At 43.7% G+C, this 17879-nt stretch overlaps 1 protein-coding gene across 3 annotated transcripts in view; it reads right to left on the reverse strand.

Annotated features, from left to right (window-relative positions):
• The window catches only part of COL19A1 (collagen type XIX alpha 1 chain), a 1105372-nt gene that overhangs the window by 625927 nt on the left and 461566 nt on the right, over positions 1-17879 (reverse strand). For all 3 annotated transcript variants that reach the window (XM_077487416.1, XM_077487415.1, XM_077487417.1), the window contains exon 13: positions 4528-4581. In XM_077487416.1, the coding sequence (XP_077343542.1) occupies positions 4528-4581 (54 nt within the window). The remainder of the gene's footprint in view (positions 1-4527; positions 4582-17879) is intronic.

Genomic DNA, 17879 nt, shown 5'->3' on the forward strand with positions numbered 1-17879 from the left:
CCTGCCAACCACGATGTCCGCCGGGCACCTGCGATTGCCCAGTAACACAGCAGGACCATGGATCTGTGTGTGTAGACACACAGATACACGTCCTGTCAGAGGAGAGGAGACCGATGGTGTGTTCCCAGTACAGAGGAACACCGATCAGTCTCCTCGCCCTGTGAATCCCCTCCCCTACAGTTAGAATCACTCCCTAGGAACATAATTAACCCCTCGATTACCCCCTAGTGTTAACACCTTTCCTGCCAGTCACATTTATACAGTAATCAATGCATTTTTATAGCATGGATCGCTGCATAAATGTGAATGGTCCCAAAAATGTGTCAAAGGTGTCCAATATGTCTGCCCCAATATCGCAATCAGGATAAAAAAATTCAGATCACCGTCATTACTAGTAAAAAAAAAAAAATGCTATAAATCTATCCTCTATTTTGTAGACGCTATAACTTTTGCGCAAACCAATCAAAAAAAATTTGGATATTTATTATAGCAAAAAGTAAAATATATTGTGTTTTTTTTCAAACTTGCCACTCTTCTTTTGTTTATAGCGCAAAAAATAAAAACTGCAGAGGTGATCAAATACCACCAAAAGAAAGTTCTATTTGTGGGAAAAAAAATTATAACAATTTCATCTAGGTACAGTGTTGCATGACTGTGCAATTGTCATTCAAATTGTCACAGCACTGAAAGCTGAAAAACAGCTTGGGCAGGAAGGGGGTGAAAATGCACTGTATTGAGGTGGTTAAACTACAAAGGTGTATGCATCTAACCTCCTCCTTATCCTAACCCTTAACCCTTACCCCATGTCTTAATATTTGGTTTTTAACTGGTTGCTGACCGCCGGCAGTCAAATGACGGCCAGGCGGCACACCTATTGTGGCGGGAGGCCATCATATGACGGCCTCCCGTTTAAACAGGGAATGCCCGCGATCGTGCGCACGCATTCCCTGTTTCTTCGGTGGCGGCGTGTCACGGAGATACCGCTCGCCACAGAAGGGGGTGAACAGCCATTGGTTATGGCTGTTTACCACGTGATCACAGATGGTCACACCCCGACTGTGCACGGCGCATGCGCGCGATCGCGAGCGCGCTGCGCGTGCACGTCGGTGGCGGCGTGTTCCCCGGGAACACTGCTCGTCACCGACGCTGGTAAACAGCCATTGGCCGGCTGTTTACCGATCGCTAAAATGTAAACAAACCGCGGTAACGAGATGTTACCGGGTTCTCCTCCTCACACACCGATTGCGCGTGAGGAGGAGATTGCGGTAACATTTTGTTACCGCCTACAGTGTACACCAATCACACTGATTGCCCCCCAATAAAGAGGACCTGTCACCACCCCTCATAGTACCTGTCAATCACAGTCCATCAGAGTACCTGTCACAGTCTATCAGAGTATTTGAGTACCTGTCACAGCCCATCAGAGTACCTGAGTACCTGTCCCAGCCCATCAGAGTACCCGAGTACCTGTCACGGTCCATCAGAGTACCTGAGTACCTGTCACGGCCCATCAAAGTACCCGAGTACCTGTCACGGTCCATCAGGGTACCCGAATATCTGTTACGGTCCATCAGAGTACCCGAGTACCTGTCACAGCCCATCAAAATACCCAAGTACCTGTCACGGTTCATCCGAGTATCCGAGTATCTGTAACAGCCCATCAAAGTACCCGGGTACCTGTTACGGTCCATCCGAGTACCCGGGTACCTGTCACAGCCCATCAGAGTACTCGAGTACCTGTCACAGCCCATCTGAGTACCGAGTACCTGTCCCAGTCCATCTGAGTACCCGAGTACCTGCCCCAGTCCATCTGAGTACCCGAGTACCTGTCACAGTTCATCTGAGTACCTGAGTACCTGTCACAGTTCATCTTAGTACCCGAGTACCTGTCACAGTCCATATGAGTACCTGTCACCGCCCTTCAGAGTACCCAAATACCAGTCACCAAGCCATCAGAGTACCTGTCACCAGGCCATCAGAGTACCCGAGTACCTGTCACGGTCCATCAGGGTACCCGAGTACCTGTCACAGCCCATCAAAGTACCCGAGTACCTGTCACGGTTCATCCGAGTACCCGAGTACCTGTCACAGCCCATCAAAGTACCCGAGTACCTGTCACGGTTCATCCGAGTACCCGAGTATCTGTCACAGCCCATCAAAGTACCCGAGTACCTGTCACAGGTCATTTTGTGGGTAATTTCACTGTCCTGGTGGTCCAGGACCTTCAAAAGTGTGATAGGTAGGAATGAAATGAGATGTGCCATTTATGCTCCTAGAATGCCTGAACGGACTACTTCAATGTTCGGCCTCTCTATGTGGCCAGGCTGTGTAAAAGTCCTACACATGTGGTATCACCATACTCGGGAGGAGTAGCAGAATGTGTTTTGGGTTGTAATTTTTGCTATATACATGCTATGTGTTAGAAATATCTTATAAATTGACAATTTTGTGTAAAAAAATAATTTGTTTTAATTTTTTTCCACATATTCCAAAAACTTCTGGAAAGAAATTAACCGTTCAAAAGACTCACTATGCTTCACAGATTATACGTTTGGGTGTTTGCTTTCCAAAATGGGGTCATTTTATGGGAAATTCCATTGTCCTGGTACTCCAGAGCCTTCAAAAGTGTAATAGGTGGTTGAGAAATGAGATGTGTCATTTTTGCTCGTAGAACGTCTGAAGGTACTACATCAATGTTGGTGCTCTGTATGTGGCCAGGCTGTGTAAAAGTCTCACACATGTGGTATCGCCGTACTCGGGAAGAGTAGCAGAATGTATTTTGGGGTGTTGTTGAATGTAATTTGTTGCATGCATATGCTGTGTGTGAGAAATAACCTGATAATATGACAATTTTGTAAAAAATAATAATAATAATAAAAAAAATCTTCATTTTGTAAAGAATTGTGGGCAAAAATGACATCTTAAAAAAACTCACTATGCTACTTACTTAATACCTTAGAATGTCTACTTTGTAAAAAGGGGTCATTTGGGGGGTATTTGTACTTTCCTGACTTGTTAGTGTCTCAAGAAATGAGGTACACCTGATGTACTGAAGGCCTGATCAGATGTGATCAATTTTCAGCGATTGGCACCATAGTTTGTAGACTCTATAACTTTCACAAAGACCAAATAATATATACTAATGTGGGTTATTTTTACCAAAGATATGTAGCAGTATAAATTTTGGCCAAAATGTATGAAGAAAAATTACTAATTAGCAAACATTTATGACAGAAACAAAAAAAAAGGTATTTTTTTCACAAAATGTACGTTTTATTTTATTTATAGCACAAAAAAAAAAACCACTAGTGATTAAATACCACTAAAAGAAAGCTCTATTTGTGTGGAAAAAAGGACGCAAGTTTCATATGGGTACAGTGTTGCATGACTGAGTAATTGTCATTCAAACTGTGAGAGTGCTGAAAGCTGAAAATTGGTCTGGTCAGGAAGTAGGTGTAAGTGCACTGTATTGAGGTGGTTAAAGTATATCTAAACCCAAAACTTTTTTGTGTGTAATTTTAGATGGAACAGGGATTTCTTTTTTTACCATCTGTGTCTCATTAGAGGGCTTTTTTTAAAATTTCCTGTTCTGTAGACTCAACAGGAAATGAGAGGTTATCTATCCAATGTAATGGAAAACCCATTTCAGACAGCTGTTACAGGAACAAGTGTCTCCATCGTCTCCATTGAAAGATTTCTTTTATATTAGTGCTCTGGTTTTAATTCAAAATTGTGTATTTATCCATCACTTTAATGCCTTGGTGATCAGTACAATTAAAGAGAGTTAAAAACCTTAATGGGGACTCAATAGACAGAAATAAAAATCTTACATTGGTTCTAAACTCCTACCACTATTGTTAAAAAAAAAAAAAAAAAAGAGTTTGCTTTTAGTTATATTTTAACTTCTTACCCTAACCTAAACCCCTAAAGTCACCCAGTAACACTTAAATTACACCCTGGAATTACTTTATAAATGCATATCACCATGTTTAATGTGGCCTGCAGTTTCCAGTGCTGTTTGCTGAACAACCAGAGTAGAGACACATGCCAAATGTGGCACTGTAGGTGTTACTGAATTGCAGCATATAAAATGAGGCCTTTTACCCTGTCAAACCTGTTGCACTCTTAGGCAGGTACAACACCTTCATATATATATTTTTTATCAGTGTATTTAGATGTTTGACTGCAGTAAAACTATAGTAAGAAAAGAAAAAACTTGAATGCAAACAAGAATCTTGTAATTTTTTTAATCAAATAATTACAAGAATGGAAAGTTTCCCATAATATGTCAATTAGTTAAGTTTTGATTAACCAATGGAATGACCTTTAGTGTATTATTTCCCTTTTTTTGTGGCTTCTTTTAGAAAACTGGCTCGGTGTTGATGGGCATATGTACTGGTATGATGCTTACTCACAGATTGAGATGATTTTGAGATGATTTTCATTATCTACTCATCTGTATTTCCACACAAAAGTATCTACTCCTTCCAGCACATTATGAATAATTTCCATTCATGCTATACTCACATCTTTGCCATGAAGACCAGGAAGACCTGTTTCTCCTTTTTCCCCCTTTTCGCCCTAAAAAAAAAAAACACAAATATATAAATTGGAGATGTGCAACTGTGTCATCAACACTACAATAATCATCATCATCTGTATATTGGGTAAGTAAACACAGTTTTCTATGAAACAATGGGTCTGTATAGTAGAGGCTCATAAAAAGAATTCATACTTACTCATTTTTGATAGATGGGACCATTATGGGGTGGTTTATATATGGCAAGGATAAAATGAATACATATTTATAAGTTATTTTTTGCTTGGTCTAAAAAATATGTAATAAAATAGGATTTTTGACTGTCAAATCCTTTTCTCAGATTACACTAAAGGACACAGAATAAAGTTGTTCAAGAATGTTGAGTAAGGCTGCAAGCAAAAAACAAAATTATAATAAAAATACAGTATAACCCGCTCCCAACATGACTCAATTTTGTTAGCAGGCAAAAGAAAGGGTGGATCAAAATAATGGAGAGAATGAACCTATGCCTCATCCTGTTTTTTGTCTTCAGATTTACCAAAACCATGTAGTGCAGGGGCCTGCCTGATTGCATACGAATTTTAACTCCTAAGGTTTGACCTTATATTATATGGTTTTGGTAAATCTGAAGACAAAAATCAGCAGAAAATCTGATAGTGTGTATGGGTTTTAAGAATGTCAAAAGAATGCTGTAGCTAAACTCAAACAATTTGTATGCCACATCCAGGCAATAGAGGGAAATCTTTGTCTGTGTTGTGGAGCAGGAGAGAGATGTTTGGAGAATTTCCTGGTTAAAATGAAAAGAAGAAACCACCTTGTGAAAAAAAGGGTACAAGGAAGGGTTCTTTGCAGGTTAAGGATGCCAACCAAAGCTTACCTTGAAGAGGTGATATTAATGAGAACACAACATCACCAGAGCAACCACTGTGATGACTAGAGAGTCCCTGGATCTGGAGTGGCATCCCCCACCTGCATCGGAGGTCTTGAAACACATCAAAGTGAAAAGGCCATACTCCAGAGTCCAGATGCTAAAGACTAAAGAAGTCAGCCTTCTTGTATTCTAGACTGGGATTTGCATGGCAGTCCAAACAGAAATGTGGACTTCTGCCCAAGCCCAAATCAGGGCCTCTTATCTTTTAGCCTTTAAACTTCTGGTGCTCCCTGATATTTAAATGTTAGCCACTGTAATGGCCTTATCCAAGTGAATATCAGACAAAAAAACTTGCAAATGAGTGGACCAGCATTGAAGGGATAACTGAATTTCTCTAGTTCCTGAATATTGATCCAGATCTGAGGAGCATCCTCTGACAAGTACCATGTAATGAGAGAGTACCTAGGACTCCTCCCCAATCTAATACACTGGTGTCCATTGAATCATTCAAACCATTGAGAGGAATAATTGTCCTTATTCCTGTGCCAGACTTGACATAGAAATATGCTATATATACACAGTTGGTCACAAAATAAGATCTAAAACCTCTTGGTAGCAATTAGTCCATAGATTCCATATGGTCCATAAGAGGGGAATCAAGCTAGTGCAGAGAACAAAACAGGGCATGGGAATGTGTTATTTTTCTGGTAGGTTTAATGAACAATACTGGTACCAGGATGGTAGCTTTGAAATGCATTGCCTTCACCACAAAAATTTCTCCTCTCCATGTGTACCATCAGCTGCTGCAGACGCCACTTACTTAGAGCTGAGTGGGTCCAGTATGCCAGTACCAGCTTTATGTGTGACAGCTTCCCAACTAAATACAAATGCTGAGACTATCTAACACTGTTGATGTGTAGAGATTCTGTTTGCCCTAAGATGTTTACTTTATGTGAATAGATTTTATTGTTCATTAGATACAGTATATCAGTTTAGTTCCACATTCCTGTGCCCGGGTTTTGTCTCTACTCTCTCCAAACATTTGACACACCCCGCAAGGGCAAGCTTAGTTCTGCTGAATGTATGGGACAATCCAGAGACTGTGCTCTCTTCTTCTACATTTCTAGAATGTGGAGTTGCAATGGTCTTGAGTAAAACTTGGCATTAGAAATTGTCTCAAAAGGGGACACCATTAGGCCCAAGACCTTATGAAAAAAACCAAAAGCTGGAAGGCTCCTGGACTGCAAAGTTTGAATGTGAGAGTGGAGAGACTAGAGTTTTTTTTCAAAGTGAAGGAAAACCTTGGACATGGTCATGTCTAAGATCAGGCATAGATATTTCAGGTAATGAAATGCTTACAGTACTCAGTTTTGTAAATTCAGGATCCAGCCAAATCTTTGTTGGGTCTATACAGTCTGTTGGGCCCTGACTGACAGAATCAGCTGTTCCTTTTGAGAAGGTGGTCTGAATATCCCACTATGGGGATGCCTTAAGAGCAAAGCAGAGCAAGAACAGAGGATAGCAGCTTGGTGAAGATTTGTGCGGTTTATAAGCCAAAGGGAAAGACAAAAATTTGGAAATGCTAGTCCACAGCAAAATGCAGGTAGCTTTGGCTGGTTGGGAAGATGGGGATCTGCAAGTAGGCATTCTTGATATCCACACAGGCCAGAAGTTCTCTTGGATAGAAAAAAGCAATGATGGACTGGGTGGATTCCATAAGGAACCTTAGTACAAAGAGGAATGTGTTGAAAACCTTAAATCTTCTGCTTTTCTGGGACAATGGCTGTGACATTTGTAAGATAAGCTACACTGAAGTAATGTGAAGATCCCCCAACCTTTGTGGTGATGTGGGAAAGTTTGACAACATGAAGATGGGTGGAGGCAGATAATGAAATTGTATTTTGCAGCACCTGGATATAACCTTCTAGACCCAGATATCTAAAGCACATTGACCAGATAGCCACTAAGGCCAATAGAATCCCCCAACTCTAACAGGTGGGGGACACCCACTATTGTGAGGTAGACTTTTTCACAAACTTAGAGGACTTGGGGATCCAGCACTTTTAGAAGACCTCGAGGCCTGGAGAAACAAAGCAACCTTATTTTCTTTTTCTGGGGCAAAGGAGTACTCTTTCCACATGTGTCTTCCTTAATAAAGTTGTACAGGCATTTACCAAAGAAGCATTCCCCATCAAAGGGCATATGCAAGAGACATTTTTTGAGCTGATGCATTACAGACCAACATTTGTGCCATCAGGTCCTTTGCATATGCACCAAAAAAAGACCCGTTCTGGATTTTTAGGTATTAAATACTCAATAGCCCATCAACCATCTGGGTGGCTCCACCAAAGAGCTGAAAATTGCACCTAAGAACTAAAAGATATTAGCTTAGGTGCCAAAAGGAACTCTCTTTATTGTAAATTCACACAGATTTATACCAAACAAAATCAGATAAGAACTTGATCACATTATCCTAAACAATACAAACTTTAAACAGTAATATCATCAGTACACCTTACATTACATATAATAAACAGCTAGCAGCTAACAGTTACCTATTTAAACAGTGATATAATTAACAGTAAGCTAATCAACAGCCATGCACCCAGGTAGCTTTCATTAGTCAGGGAGCCTCCCCAGACAATCCAGCAGCAAGCCCATAGCCCTAGATACATAAAGTACATTGCACATGCTGTCTTTCAGGTGTTTGGCTTTCACTTGTGCAATCTGTCCACTAGAAAAGTCATCATAAGACAAAACTCATACAATGTTCTGAAAAAGTGGAATTCATTTATCTTCATAGATTTCTTGAGGGAGATTGTTGATTAATATTTCTGTCCCAAGTGGAGGAAGCAACTTTTTGGTGGAGGCACCCAGGCAGGGTGCCAGGCGGTCTGTCACATTTGGCAGCGGTGGGATGTTTCCTGCAGACTGGGTTGAGAAGTTCCTCCACTTGGGACTTGTTGCCGATCCTGCAGACGCTCAGAGATTCCCTGTCTCTGTGCTACAGCAGTACGAGGAGAAGTTCCCAGTACAAGTTGTCACTTTTTGAAATGCTGATCACGAGGACAATGCTTTCAGGGCTCCTAAAAGTGTTGTAAATGCACTTTAACCTACATGCAAAAAATGCGCATTTATAATTTTTTTTTTTTAAAGGCGAACTTATTGTTTACTACATAAGGCATATCAGAAAACAATTATTGTTGCGGTGGTTTCCAAAAAAGCAAAGCCAATGAGAAATCGAATATAGGAATTCTAATTTTCTCACAGCAACATCCTTTTCCACTTGGTTTCCAGTGGCTGGTGAAGGTTGTTCTTATGATGCAATGACACATTTTACCAGTAAGTGGCACCAACTGTGAATTTTCCGATTGTTTTCATCTGCAATTCCAAATCCAACAAAAAGACAACAGCCATGGAGATCTAATTTAGGAATTCTTTGGGAGATCATTTATGCAGCGTACACACAACCGGACTTTTCGGCAGACTAAGTCCGAATATATTAGTTTGTTGGACAATCCAATTGTGTGTGGGCTAGTCCGATTGTTTTTCATAAAATAAATCCAACGGACCTAGAAATAGAACATGTTTCAAATCTATCCAACGGACTCAATTCTGATGGACTAAAATCGGGGAAAACTGTTTGTCTGTGTGCTGGTCCGACAGACCAAATACGACAAAAGGGAAGCTATTGGCTACTGGCTATTGAACTTGCTTGTTTAGTCCTGTTTACGTCATCACGTTCAAAACTGTGGACTTTCAAATGGACTGTCGATGTGTGACCAAGTCCGTTCGTTCGGAAAGTCCATTGGAATTCCACAAAAGTCAGTCGGGAAGACCGTCGGACCTAGTCTGCCGGAAAGTCTGGTCGTGTGTGTACACGACATAAGGGTTTTCATTGTAACCCACAGAAGGATTCTATTCCACTTTGTTTCCAAATGTCCATTTGAGGTTCATTATTATGATGCATTGCCATATTTTGCTAACAAGTGCCGCCAGCTGTGCAGTTTTGTATGACAACTTCAGATTCAACAAAAGACCACAACAAATAAAAAAATATAATTCTAAGTGAAAACTCCTTTTAAGGAATTTTTTATTTGTATAGTGTAGACATATCTATAATGCTATTACATTAACAAAAAAAGTAATATTTTTGAAGATGATCTCTTTCTTATTTTCTGTTGTGTTCTATCTGTAAAATCTACCTGCATTTCATGACCATTACTCAACATCACAATACTATAAACACTAGCTCTCCTTGGACAATAGCAAGCGTCTCATGTGTATACCTTATACGTGTAGTTCATTGATGATGTGGCACAGCAATAACCCTTGAAATATGAGTAAGAACGGAGGACTCAGGTGCAACCTATATTACATTAAAAGAAGAATGTAGAAACCAAAGATAGAATCTAGAGTTTAAGCCTAAATCCTAGTTTATTCAGAAAAAATAAATGCTGTAACTCACTTTCAATAAGTACATTTTTTCAACAGAAATGTACATATGATATTGAGAGTTTCATTGGTTATTATACTAGCATCAAAGTCAAATACAGACAGACCAGACACACATATGTTGAATAATAAACTATAATTTGTGAACAAACTTGTTAAAATGCCCCATAAAATATTTCACTGTATGGAAGTATCTAAAATTGGAGCAAGCAAGTACTTGTTATCATATGCCATGCATTTTGAACTCTCTCTATATATTGTAGCTGCATCATTGAGCAATATTTGTATTTTGAATCGACTAAAATGTGTTAACCAGGGATCTTTTGTATGCACAATGTTTATTTAAACTGGAACATTCGTCAGAAAATTATGTCCTGCTAGATCACTTAATGCGACCTCTTTTGCATGTATAGTTTTGGAAAACATTAATGATAAGTGCCTATACAGTTTAAAATACAGTAATACACTGACTCACCCTGCTCTGCACTGTGCCGAAAATGTACCGGCCGATCCGCTGACAATTATAAGACTGTTGCCTGTGCTTTAAATAGGTTTTTTTTTTGTTTAAGCCAGCAGACTAACAAAACACAGCACTATAAAGCTCTACATTGAGCAAAAAGTAAAAAACATAAGTATGTGCAAATATGTGCCAACAAATATGGCAGTGAAATAAATATATCAGTGTGTGATCCACACTAATTATTATGCATTACTCCTATAAATGTGGCAAACCAAAGAAAAGTGCAAGTACACACTATAAAAAAGTGTATGTGCTACAAAGTCCACCCAAATAGGAATAAATTGGCCCATGTGTCCACTATGCCAATAACTTTCCACTCAAAGTGCCAACTTGTAGCCACCTCACCTGTGCTCCTCCATGCCCCTCTGTACCACTCAAGACAGAGGGGCAATACACTCACCGGAACCCTTTGCCCCCCTAAATTGATAAAGGGATCTGCTGACAGCCTAAAATTGTGGCTACTTAAGCCCCATACACATTATCAGATTTTCTGCTGATTTTTGTCTTCAGATTTACCAAAACCATGTAGTGCAAGGGCCTGCCTGATTGCATACAAATTGAAACTCCTAAGGTTTGACCTTATATTATATGGTTTTGGTAAATCTGAAGGAAAAAAATCATCAGAAAATCTGATAGTGTGTATAGGGCTTTAGTCTTTAAAGGTGAACTTTTTACGCATAACAACTTGAGAAAAAAATATTATTTAGCAAGAAATATTCATTCCTATTTATACATTCATATTTATACCACCAAAATTAGTGTGTGCTGTAAATTGCCTCCAGCAAGAAGAAAAAGGAGCAATGCTTGAGGCAATTTACAGCACACGCTAATTTTGGTGTGAGCTGTGAGAGGCGGGGAGAGAGACACACACTGTGAAAGGCATGGAGATAGACACACGGGCTATGGATGCTGAGGAGAAAGTGACCAGGCTCAATCTGATTGGTAAGAAGGGGGGCCCGGGAGACCACCAATGCAAGCTAATCAGGAGAGGCAGTGGGGACCTGGAGGGTGACAGCTGATCGAAGGAGAGGATATCGAGAGGTATGCTTCTGCAGGTCATGGGGGGAGCAGGGAGGCAGAGGCAGCTGTGATTGGGTGAGGAGAACCGGTCAATGGGGGGTGATCTGGAAGGTGAACCGGGGGAGGATCCAGCCGGAGGAGGGAGATCAAGGAGAGAACACTAACAGGGGAGCAGAGGCACGGACAGCTATGTGCAGGAAACAGGGAGCAGGCAGCCAGCATCTGACATAGACACATAATACAGTAACTAATGTGCTGGGAGTATTTTTGCAAAATATAACAACTGGAGGTATTATTTGCATAATAGAGAGTAAGGTGCTGAGAGTGACGTGGGGTGCTGAGAGTGACTGCTGAGAGTGACGATGGGTTCTTTGAAATGACATGGAGTGCTGAGAGATACGTGGGCTGCTGAGAGTGGTGTAGGATGCTGGGAGTGACGTGGAGTGCTCAGAAGTGTCGAGGGAGGGGGTGCTGAGTGTAACGCAAGGTGCTGACAGTGACACAGGGTGCTGTGAAGTAATGGGGAGTGCTGTGAAGTGATGTGGGGTGTGGAGAGTGACGCAGGGTGCTGTGAAGTGAAGAGGAGTGCTTTAAAGTGACAAAGGGTACTGTGAAGTAACACAGAGTGCTGAGAGTGACGTGGGGTGCTGAGAGTGATGCGGGGTGCTGAGAGTGACTGCTGAGAGTGACGCTGGGTTCTGTGAAGTGACGTGGAGTGCTGAGAGTGAGCGAGATGCTGTGAAGTGTCGCAGGATGCTGTAAAGTGATGAAGGGTGCTGTGAAGTGATGAAGGGTGCTGTGAAGTGGCACGAGGGGGGTTCTGTGAAGTGAGGAAGGGGCTTAAAAAGTAACGCAGAGTGCTGATGTGGGTTGCTGGGAGTGGTTTAGGATGCTGGGAGTAACGCGAAGTGCCGAAAAGTGACAGGGAGGGGGTGCCGAGAGTGACGGAGGGTGCTGAGAGTGAAGGGGGTGCTGAGAGTGGCACGGGGGGGTGAGAGTGACGCGGGGTGCTGAGAGGGGCTGTGAGGGGAATCGGCATACCCTTAATGCCAGGAAAGTAGAGTACCAATAGCAAGTCTTTAGTTATTTTCCGCATTAGAATAGAGGGTAAAAATATCCAACAGAATTGGTGATGCCACTCAGTACACATTCTGCTCCATGCATTTGTTCCTTGTTTAAACCAATCAAGAGCAAATACTGCTGTGCAAGATGTCAGCTAGTTGTTTCTCTGGAAGCTCAGATCCTGGATCTAGAAAACAAGATGGCAGCACTGCGTAGCATCAAAACCTGGAATGGAGCTTGGACATTACCTAGTAGGTGCTGGTAGGGGCCAGTGTAGAGGTGGTTGGATACATGGAGGCACAGGAGCCAGAGATAGGTAGCTGGGTGACAGCTAGAAGGGGGGGGGTAGAGGGAAGAATGCTAGGGAGGCTAGTCCTGAATTGGTACACCCCAACAAATATGCCAAGTTGCATGATGTTGGGGATATAAGCTCAAGGGTAGCAGTGCTGGAGCAGGCACTCTTCCCTAGCTGCCAGGGGAGGGACAGCTCCGGTAAGGAGGGGGGCAGAGAAGAAGGAAAGTTTGGAAGGGTACTGGTAGTAGGGAACTCAATTATTAGGAGGATAGAGAGGGCAATCTGTCATAAAGACCATGATCGCTGAACAGTATGTTGTTTACCGGGTGCTCGGGTTCGGCACATGGTGAATCAGGTGGGCAGATTATTGGGTGGGCCTGGGGAGGACCCAGCTGTAATGGCACACTTTGGAACCAATGACAAAGTGAGAGGAAGAGTCCTAAAAAATTATTTCAGGGACTTGGAGAACGGATTGAAGAAAAGGACTTCCAAGGTGTTTTTTCAGAAATAATAATATACTCAGAAAACAATTCTGGCGCTAAGAGACCAAGACGGAGAGTCCCTTGATGACAGTAAGTGGTACCATGTGGGGAGCCATTAGCAGCTGTGTGGAGCTTCTGCACCAGGAGCGGTGCTAGAAATAGAGCCAAAAAAACAACCAGAAAAAAACACAACAAGAAGCGCTAAATTGAAACTCCTGGGGGATAAAAGTGGATGACCGCTATGCTAGAATCTATAATAGTGCCAATAATGCTAAAAACATAAAAGAGTTTATTGAAACAATAATCTGCAATGATGTAAATTAGTGCATGCAGAGCTCCCCTCTGGCAGATGGAAAATCCAATCAGCGTTAACAACAATGTGTGAGTACCTTGTGCATGCAGTAGGCTATATCCCAGCCCTGTGGGATGGTGATGCAGTGACCTGACTATACTCCTCATCTGCAATGAGCAGAACCCAGTAGGAGGGGCGAGTGTCAGGCCAGAGGGATAAAGCCAAATCTATGGTTGGGGGACACAGAGTCTGTGCAGTAGAGACAGACCATCCCGCAGTTGCATGGATTAGCAGGAGAGGCACCAGAGCTGATTGGATTTTCCATCTGCCAGAGGGGAGCTCTGCATGCACTGATTTATGTGGTTCCAGATTATTGTTTCAATAAACTCTTATGCTTTTAACATTATTGGCACTGTTATAGATTATTTCTACCATAGTGGTCATCCGCATTTTCCCACTGGAGTTTCCTGTTTTTTTTTTTTTAATCTGATGGTTGTTTCTCAGAACTATTACCTGTGCCTTGCGCCACACCAGAGAGGCAGAAGGAGCTTAGGGAACTGAACAGATGGCTGAGGAACTGGTGTAGGAAGGAGGGGTTCGGGGGTTCCTGGAGAACTGGGCTAGCTTCTCGGTTCACAGTTCCAGATTCCTGGCTCTTTAGTAAGGATGAGCTGCACCTTAATGGGGATGGTACAGCTCTATTGGGAAGAAAGATGGCCACAAATATGGAGGGGTTTTAAACTAGGTGTTGGGGGGAACGGTTCAGAGGAAGCGACAGCCGGAAGTGAGAAAAGGACAGAGGGTAATAGTGGAGCCTGTAGTGATGATATAGTCCATATATCTAATCCCGGGGTGAATGAGTGGACAAACCAAGAACAAAGTCTGAGAAAATATAAGGAGAAATTAACATGCACTCATACAACACTGAGAGGCATATACACAAATGCCAAGAGCCTAGCTAACAAAATAGAGGTACTGGAGCTACTATTACACGAGGTAAACATAGACTTTGTGGGAATAACAAAAATTCAGTTTGACAGTTCACACGACTGGCTGCCAAACACGGGGTGGAATCCGTGTGGGTAGAATGCCAAAGAGAAAAAGTAAATGGTATTGCTAGATATTTTAATTACGAACGACCCAAGTCTGATCTCAAATGTGGCAGTACAGGACAACTTGGGATTTAGCGTTCACATAATGATCACATTTGGCATAACTCCTTTGGAAAAGGAAGCATGAGGATAGCACAACAACTCTAAATTTCAAAAGGAGAACTTTTCTGAACTGCGTTCAATACTACTAGACATCAATTGGAACCAAATCCTAGAAACATTGAACACGGAAGAAAAATGGGAATGCTTTAGGAACATATTAAACAAAGGTATTGCACAGTGCATTTCAATGGGGAATAAATATAGAGGAGAGTGAAGGTTAAACCTGGGTGGCTAAATCGTAATGTAAAAAGTCTTATAAAAGAGAAAAAATGGCCTTTAAAAAATATAAAGCAGAGGGGGCTTTATCAACAATCCAAAACTACAAGGAATGCAATAAGAAATGTAAGAACGCAATCAGAATGGCAAAAAGACTACGAGAGACGCACAGCAGAGGAGAGTAAAATAAATCCCAAGGAATTTTTTAGATTATATTAACAGTAAAAAAGCGAGATCAGAGCACAGTGCCCACATAAAAGACGGTGATGGGAGGATGGTTACAGATGACACAGAGAAGGCAACTGTGCTAAATACTTTCTTCTCCTCAGTTTTTACACAGGAAAAGGAGGGGTATACTGACCACAACAGTATTGTTAGTAAAATATCACAGGATGTAACCTTGTGGCTAACAGAGGCCGGAGTCAAGGAAAGAAGAGATAAGCTGAACACAAATAAATCACCAGGACCAGATGGCTTACATCGTGTTATAGCCAGACCATTATTCCTAATCTTTGTGGACAGCATACTGACAGGATTGTTACTAGCCGATTGGAGAAAAGCCAACGTTGTACCAGTATTTAAAAAAGTGCAGACATATTCCTGGAAACTACAGCCCAGTCAACCTAACATCAATAGTAGGTAAATTATTGGAGGGGATGATAAGGGACTATATTCAAGAATGTTCTGAAGATAACAGTATCATTACTGGTAACCAGCATGGGTTTACAAAGGGTCATTCTTGCCATACCAATCTGTTAACATTCTACGGGGAAGTGAGCTGCCATCTAGATAGGGGGAGGCCTGTGGATGTGGTGTATCTGGATTTTGCAAAAGCATTCAATACAGTTCCCCATAGATGCTTAATCTACAAGCTGAGGTCTGTTTTCACAGACCATAAGGCCGCGTACACACGCGCGGACTGTTTGCCCAACCTTGTTCGTCAAACAGTTTCGGCAAACAGTCCGCTCAAAATTTGCATGAGCGGACTTGCCCACACACGAGCGGACTGTTTCAACGAACTGTTTGCCAAACAGTCCGCTCAACTTTTGAAATGAACGGACTCGCCCACGTAAGGCGGAGGCAAATCCGCCCATTTCGAGCGCGTGTACAGGTAGGCGGGGCCCGCGAAGGAGACGTCGCGGGCTCCGCCGCCTGGAATGGGCTTAAAGAGGAACCCCAACGCCGAAAAAAATCGGCGTGGGGGTTCCCCCAAAGTCCACACCAGACCCTTGTCCGAGCACGCTACCCGGCCGGCCAGGAAAGGGGGGCGAGCGAGCGCGCCCCCCCTCCTGAGCCGTACCAGGCCGCGTGCCCTCAACATGGGGGGTGCCTTGGGGAAGGGGGGGCCGCGCGGCCCCCCCACCCCAAAGCACCTTGTCCCCATGTTGATGAGGACAAGGGCCTCTTCCCGACAACCCTGGCCGTTGGTTGTCGGGGTCTGCGGGCGGGGGGCTTATCGGAATCCGGGAGCCACCTTTAAGAAGGGGGCCCCCGGATACCGGCCCCCCACCCTATGTGAATGAGTATGGGGTACAATGTACCCCTACCCATTCACCTGTGAAATAAAGTACAAAAAAAAACACAACACAGGGGAAAAAATATTTTATTGCACAGCTCCGGGGGTCTTCCGTCTTCGGGGGTCTTCTCGCCGGACTCCTCCGCTATGTGTGTGTAGCTCTTTTGCTAGCGGAGGAGTCCGGCTTTCTTCCTCCCCGCCGCCGGCCTCTTCTCCCGACTTCGGGGGTCTTGTCCCCCTCTTCGGTTCTTCTGCCGGGCCACCGCGCCTTCTTGTAGCTCTTTTGCAGGCGGTGGCCCGGTCTTCTGTCGCCGCTGCCTTCCGTTCTTCTGTCCCCCTCTTCGGTTCTTCTGCCGGGCCACCGCGCCTTCTTGTAGCTCTTTTACAGGCGGTGGCCCGGTCTTCTGTCGCCGCTGTCGCTGTCGCCGCCTTCCGTTCTTGTTCTTCTTCTTCTTGTTCTTCTTCTTCTTCTCCAGGCGATGTTGACACGTCGCTCCCTCCAGCCGGAATGCCAGAGCCGCGCTGTGCGGTCACTTATATAGTGACAATGGGGCGGGGTCACATGGTATATGTCACATGGGTTGGTCACATGGGTTGATGTCACATGGGGACTATGACATCGTAAGGGGGCGGGGTCACCATGTGACCAACCCATGTGACATATACCATGTGACACCGCCCCATTGTCACTATATAAGTGGCAGCGGAGCGTGTCCCTGGCATTCCGGCCGGAGGGAGCGACGTGTCAACATCGCCTGGAGAAGAAGAAGAAGAACAAGAAGAAGAACAAGAACGGAAGGCGGCGACAGCGACAACGGCGACAGAAGACCGGGCCACCGCCTGTAAAAGAGCTATAAGAAGGCGCGGTGGCCCGGCAGAAGAACCGAAGGCGGCGACAGAAGAACGTAAGGCAGCGGCGACAGAAGACCGGGCCACCGCCTGCAAAAGAGCTACAAGAAGGCGCGGTGGCCCGGCAGAAGAACCGAAGAGGGGGACAAGACCCCCGAAGTCGGGAGAAGAGGCCGGCGGCGGGGAGGAAGAAAGCCGGACTCCTCCGCTAGCAAAAGAGCTACACACACATAGCGGAGGAGTCCGGCGAGAAGACCCCCGAAAACGGAAGACCCCCGGAGCTGTGCAATAAAATATTTTTTCCCCTGTGTTGTGTTTTTTTTTGTACTTTATTTCACAGGTGAATGGGTAGGGGTACATTGTACCCCATACTCATTCACATAGGGTGGGGGGCCGGTATCCGGGGGCCCCCTTCTTAAAGGGGGCTCCCGGATTCCGATAAGCCCCCCGCCCGCAGACCCCGACAACCAACGGCCAGGGTTGTCGGGAAGAGGCCCTTGTCCTCATCAACATGGGGACAAGGTGCTTTGGGGTGGGAGGGCCGCGC

Source organism: Lithobates pipiens, unplaced genomic scaffold (genome assembly GCF_037356315.1).
Source record: "Lithobates pipiens isolate NorthernLeopardFrog02 unplaced genomic scaffold, aLitPip1_a1.2 Scaffold_18, whole genome shotgun sequence".
NCBI lineage: Eukaryota > Metazoa > Chordata > Amphibia > Anura > Ranidae > Lithobates > Lithobates pipiens.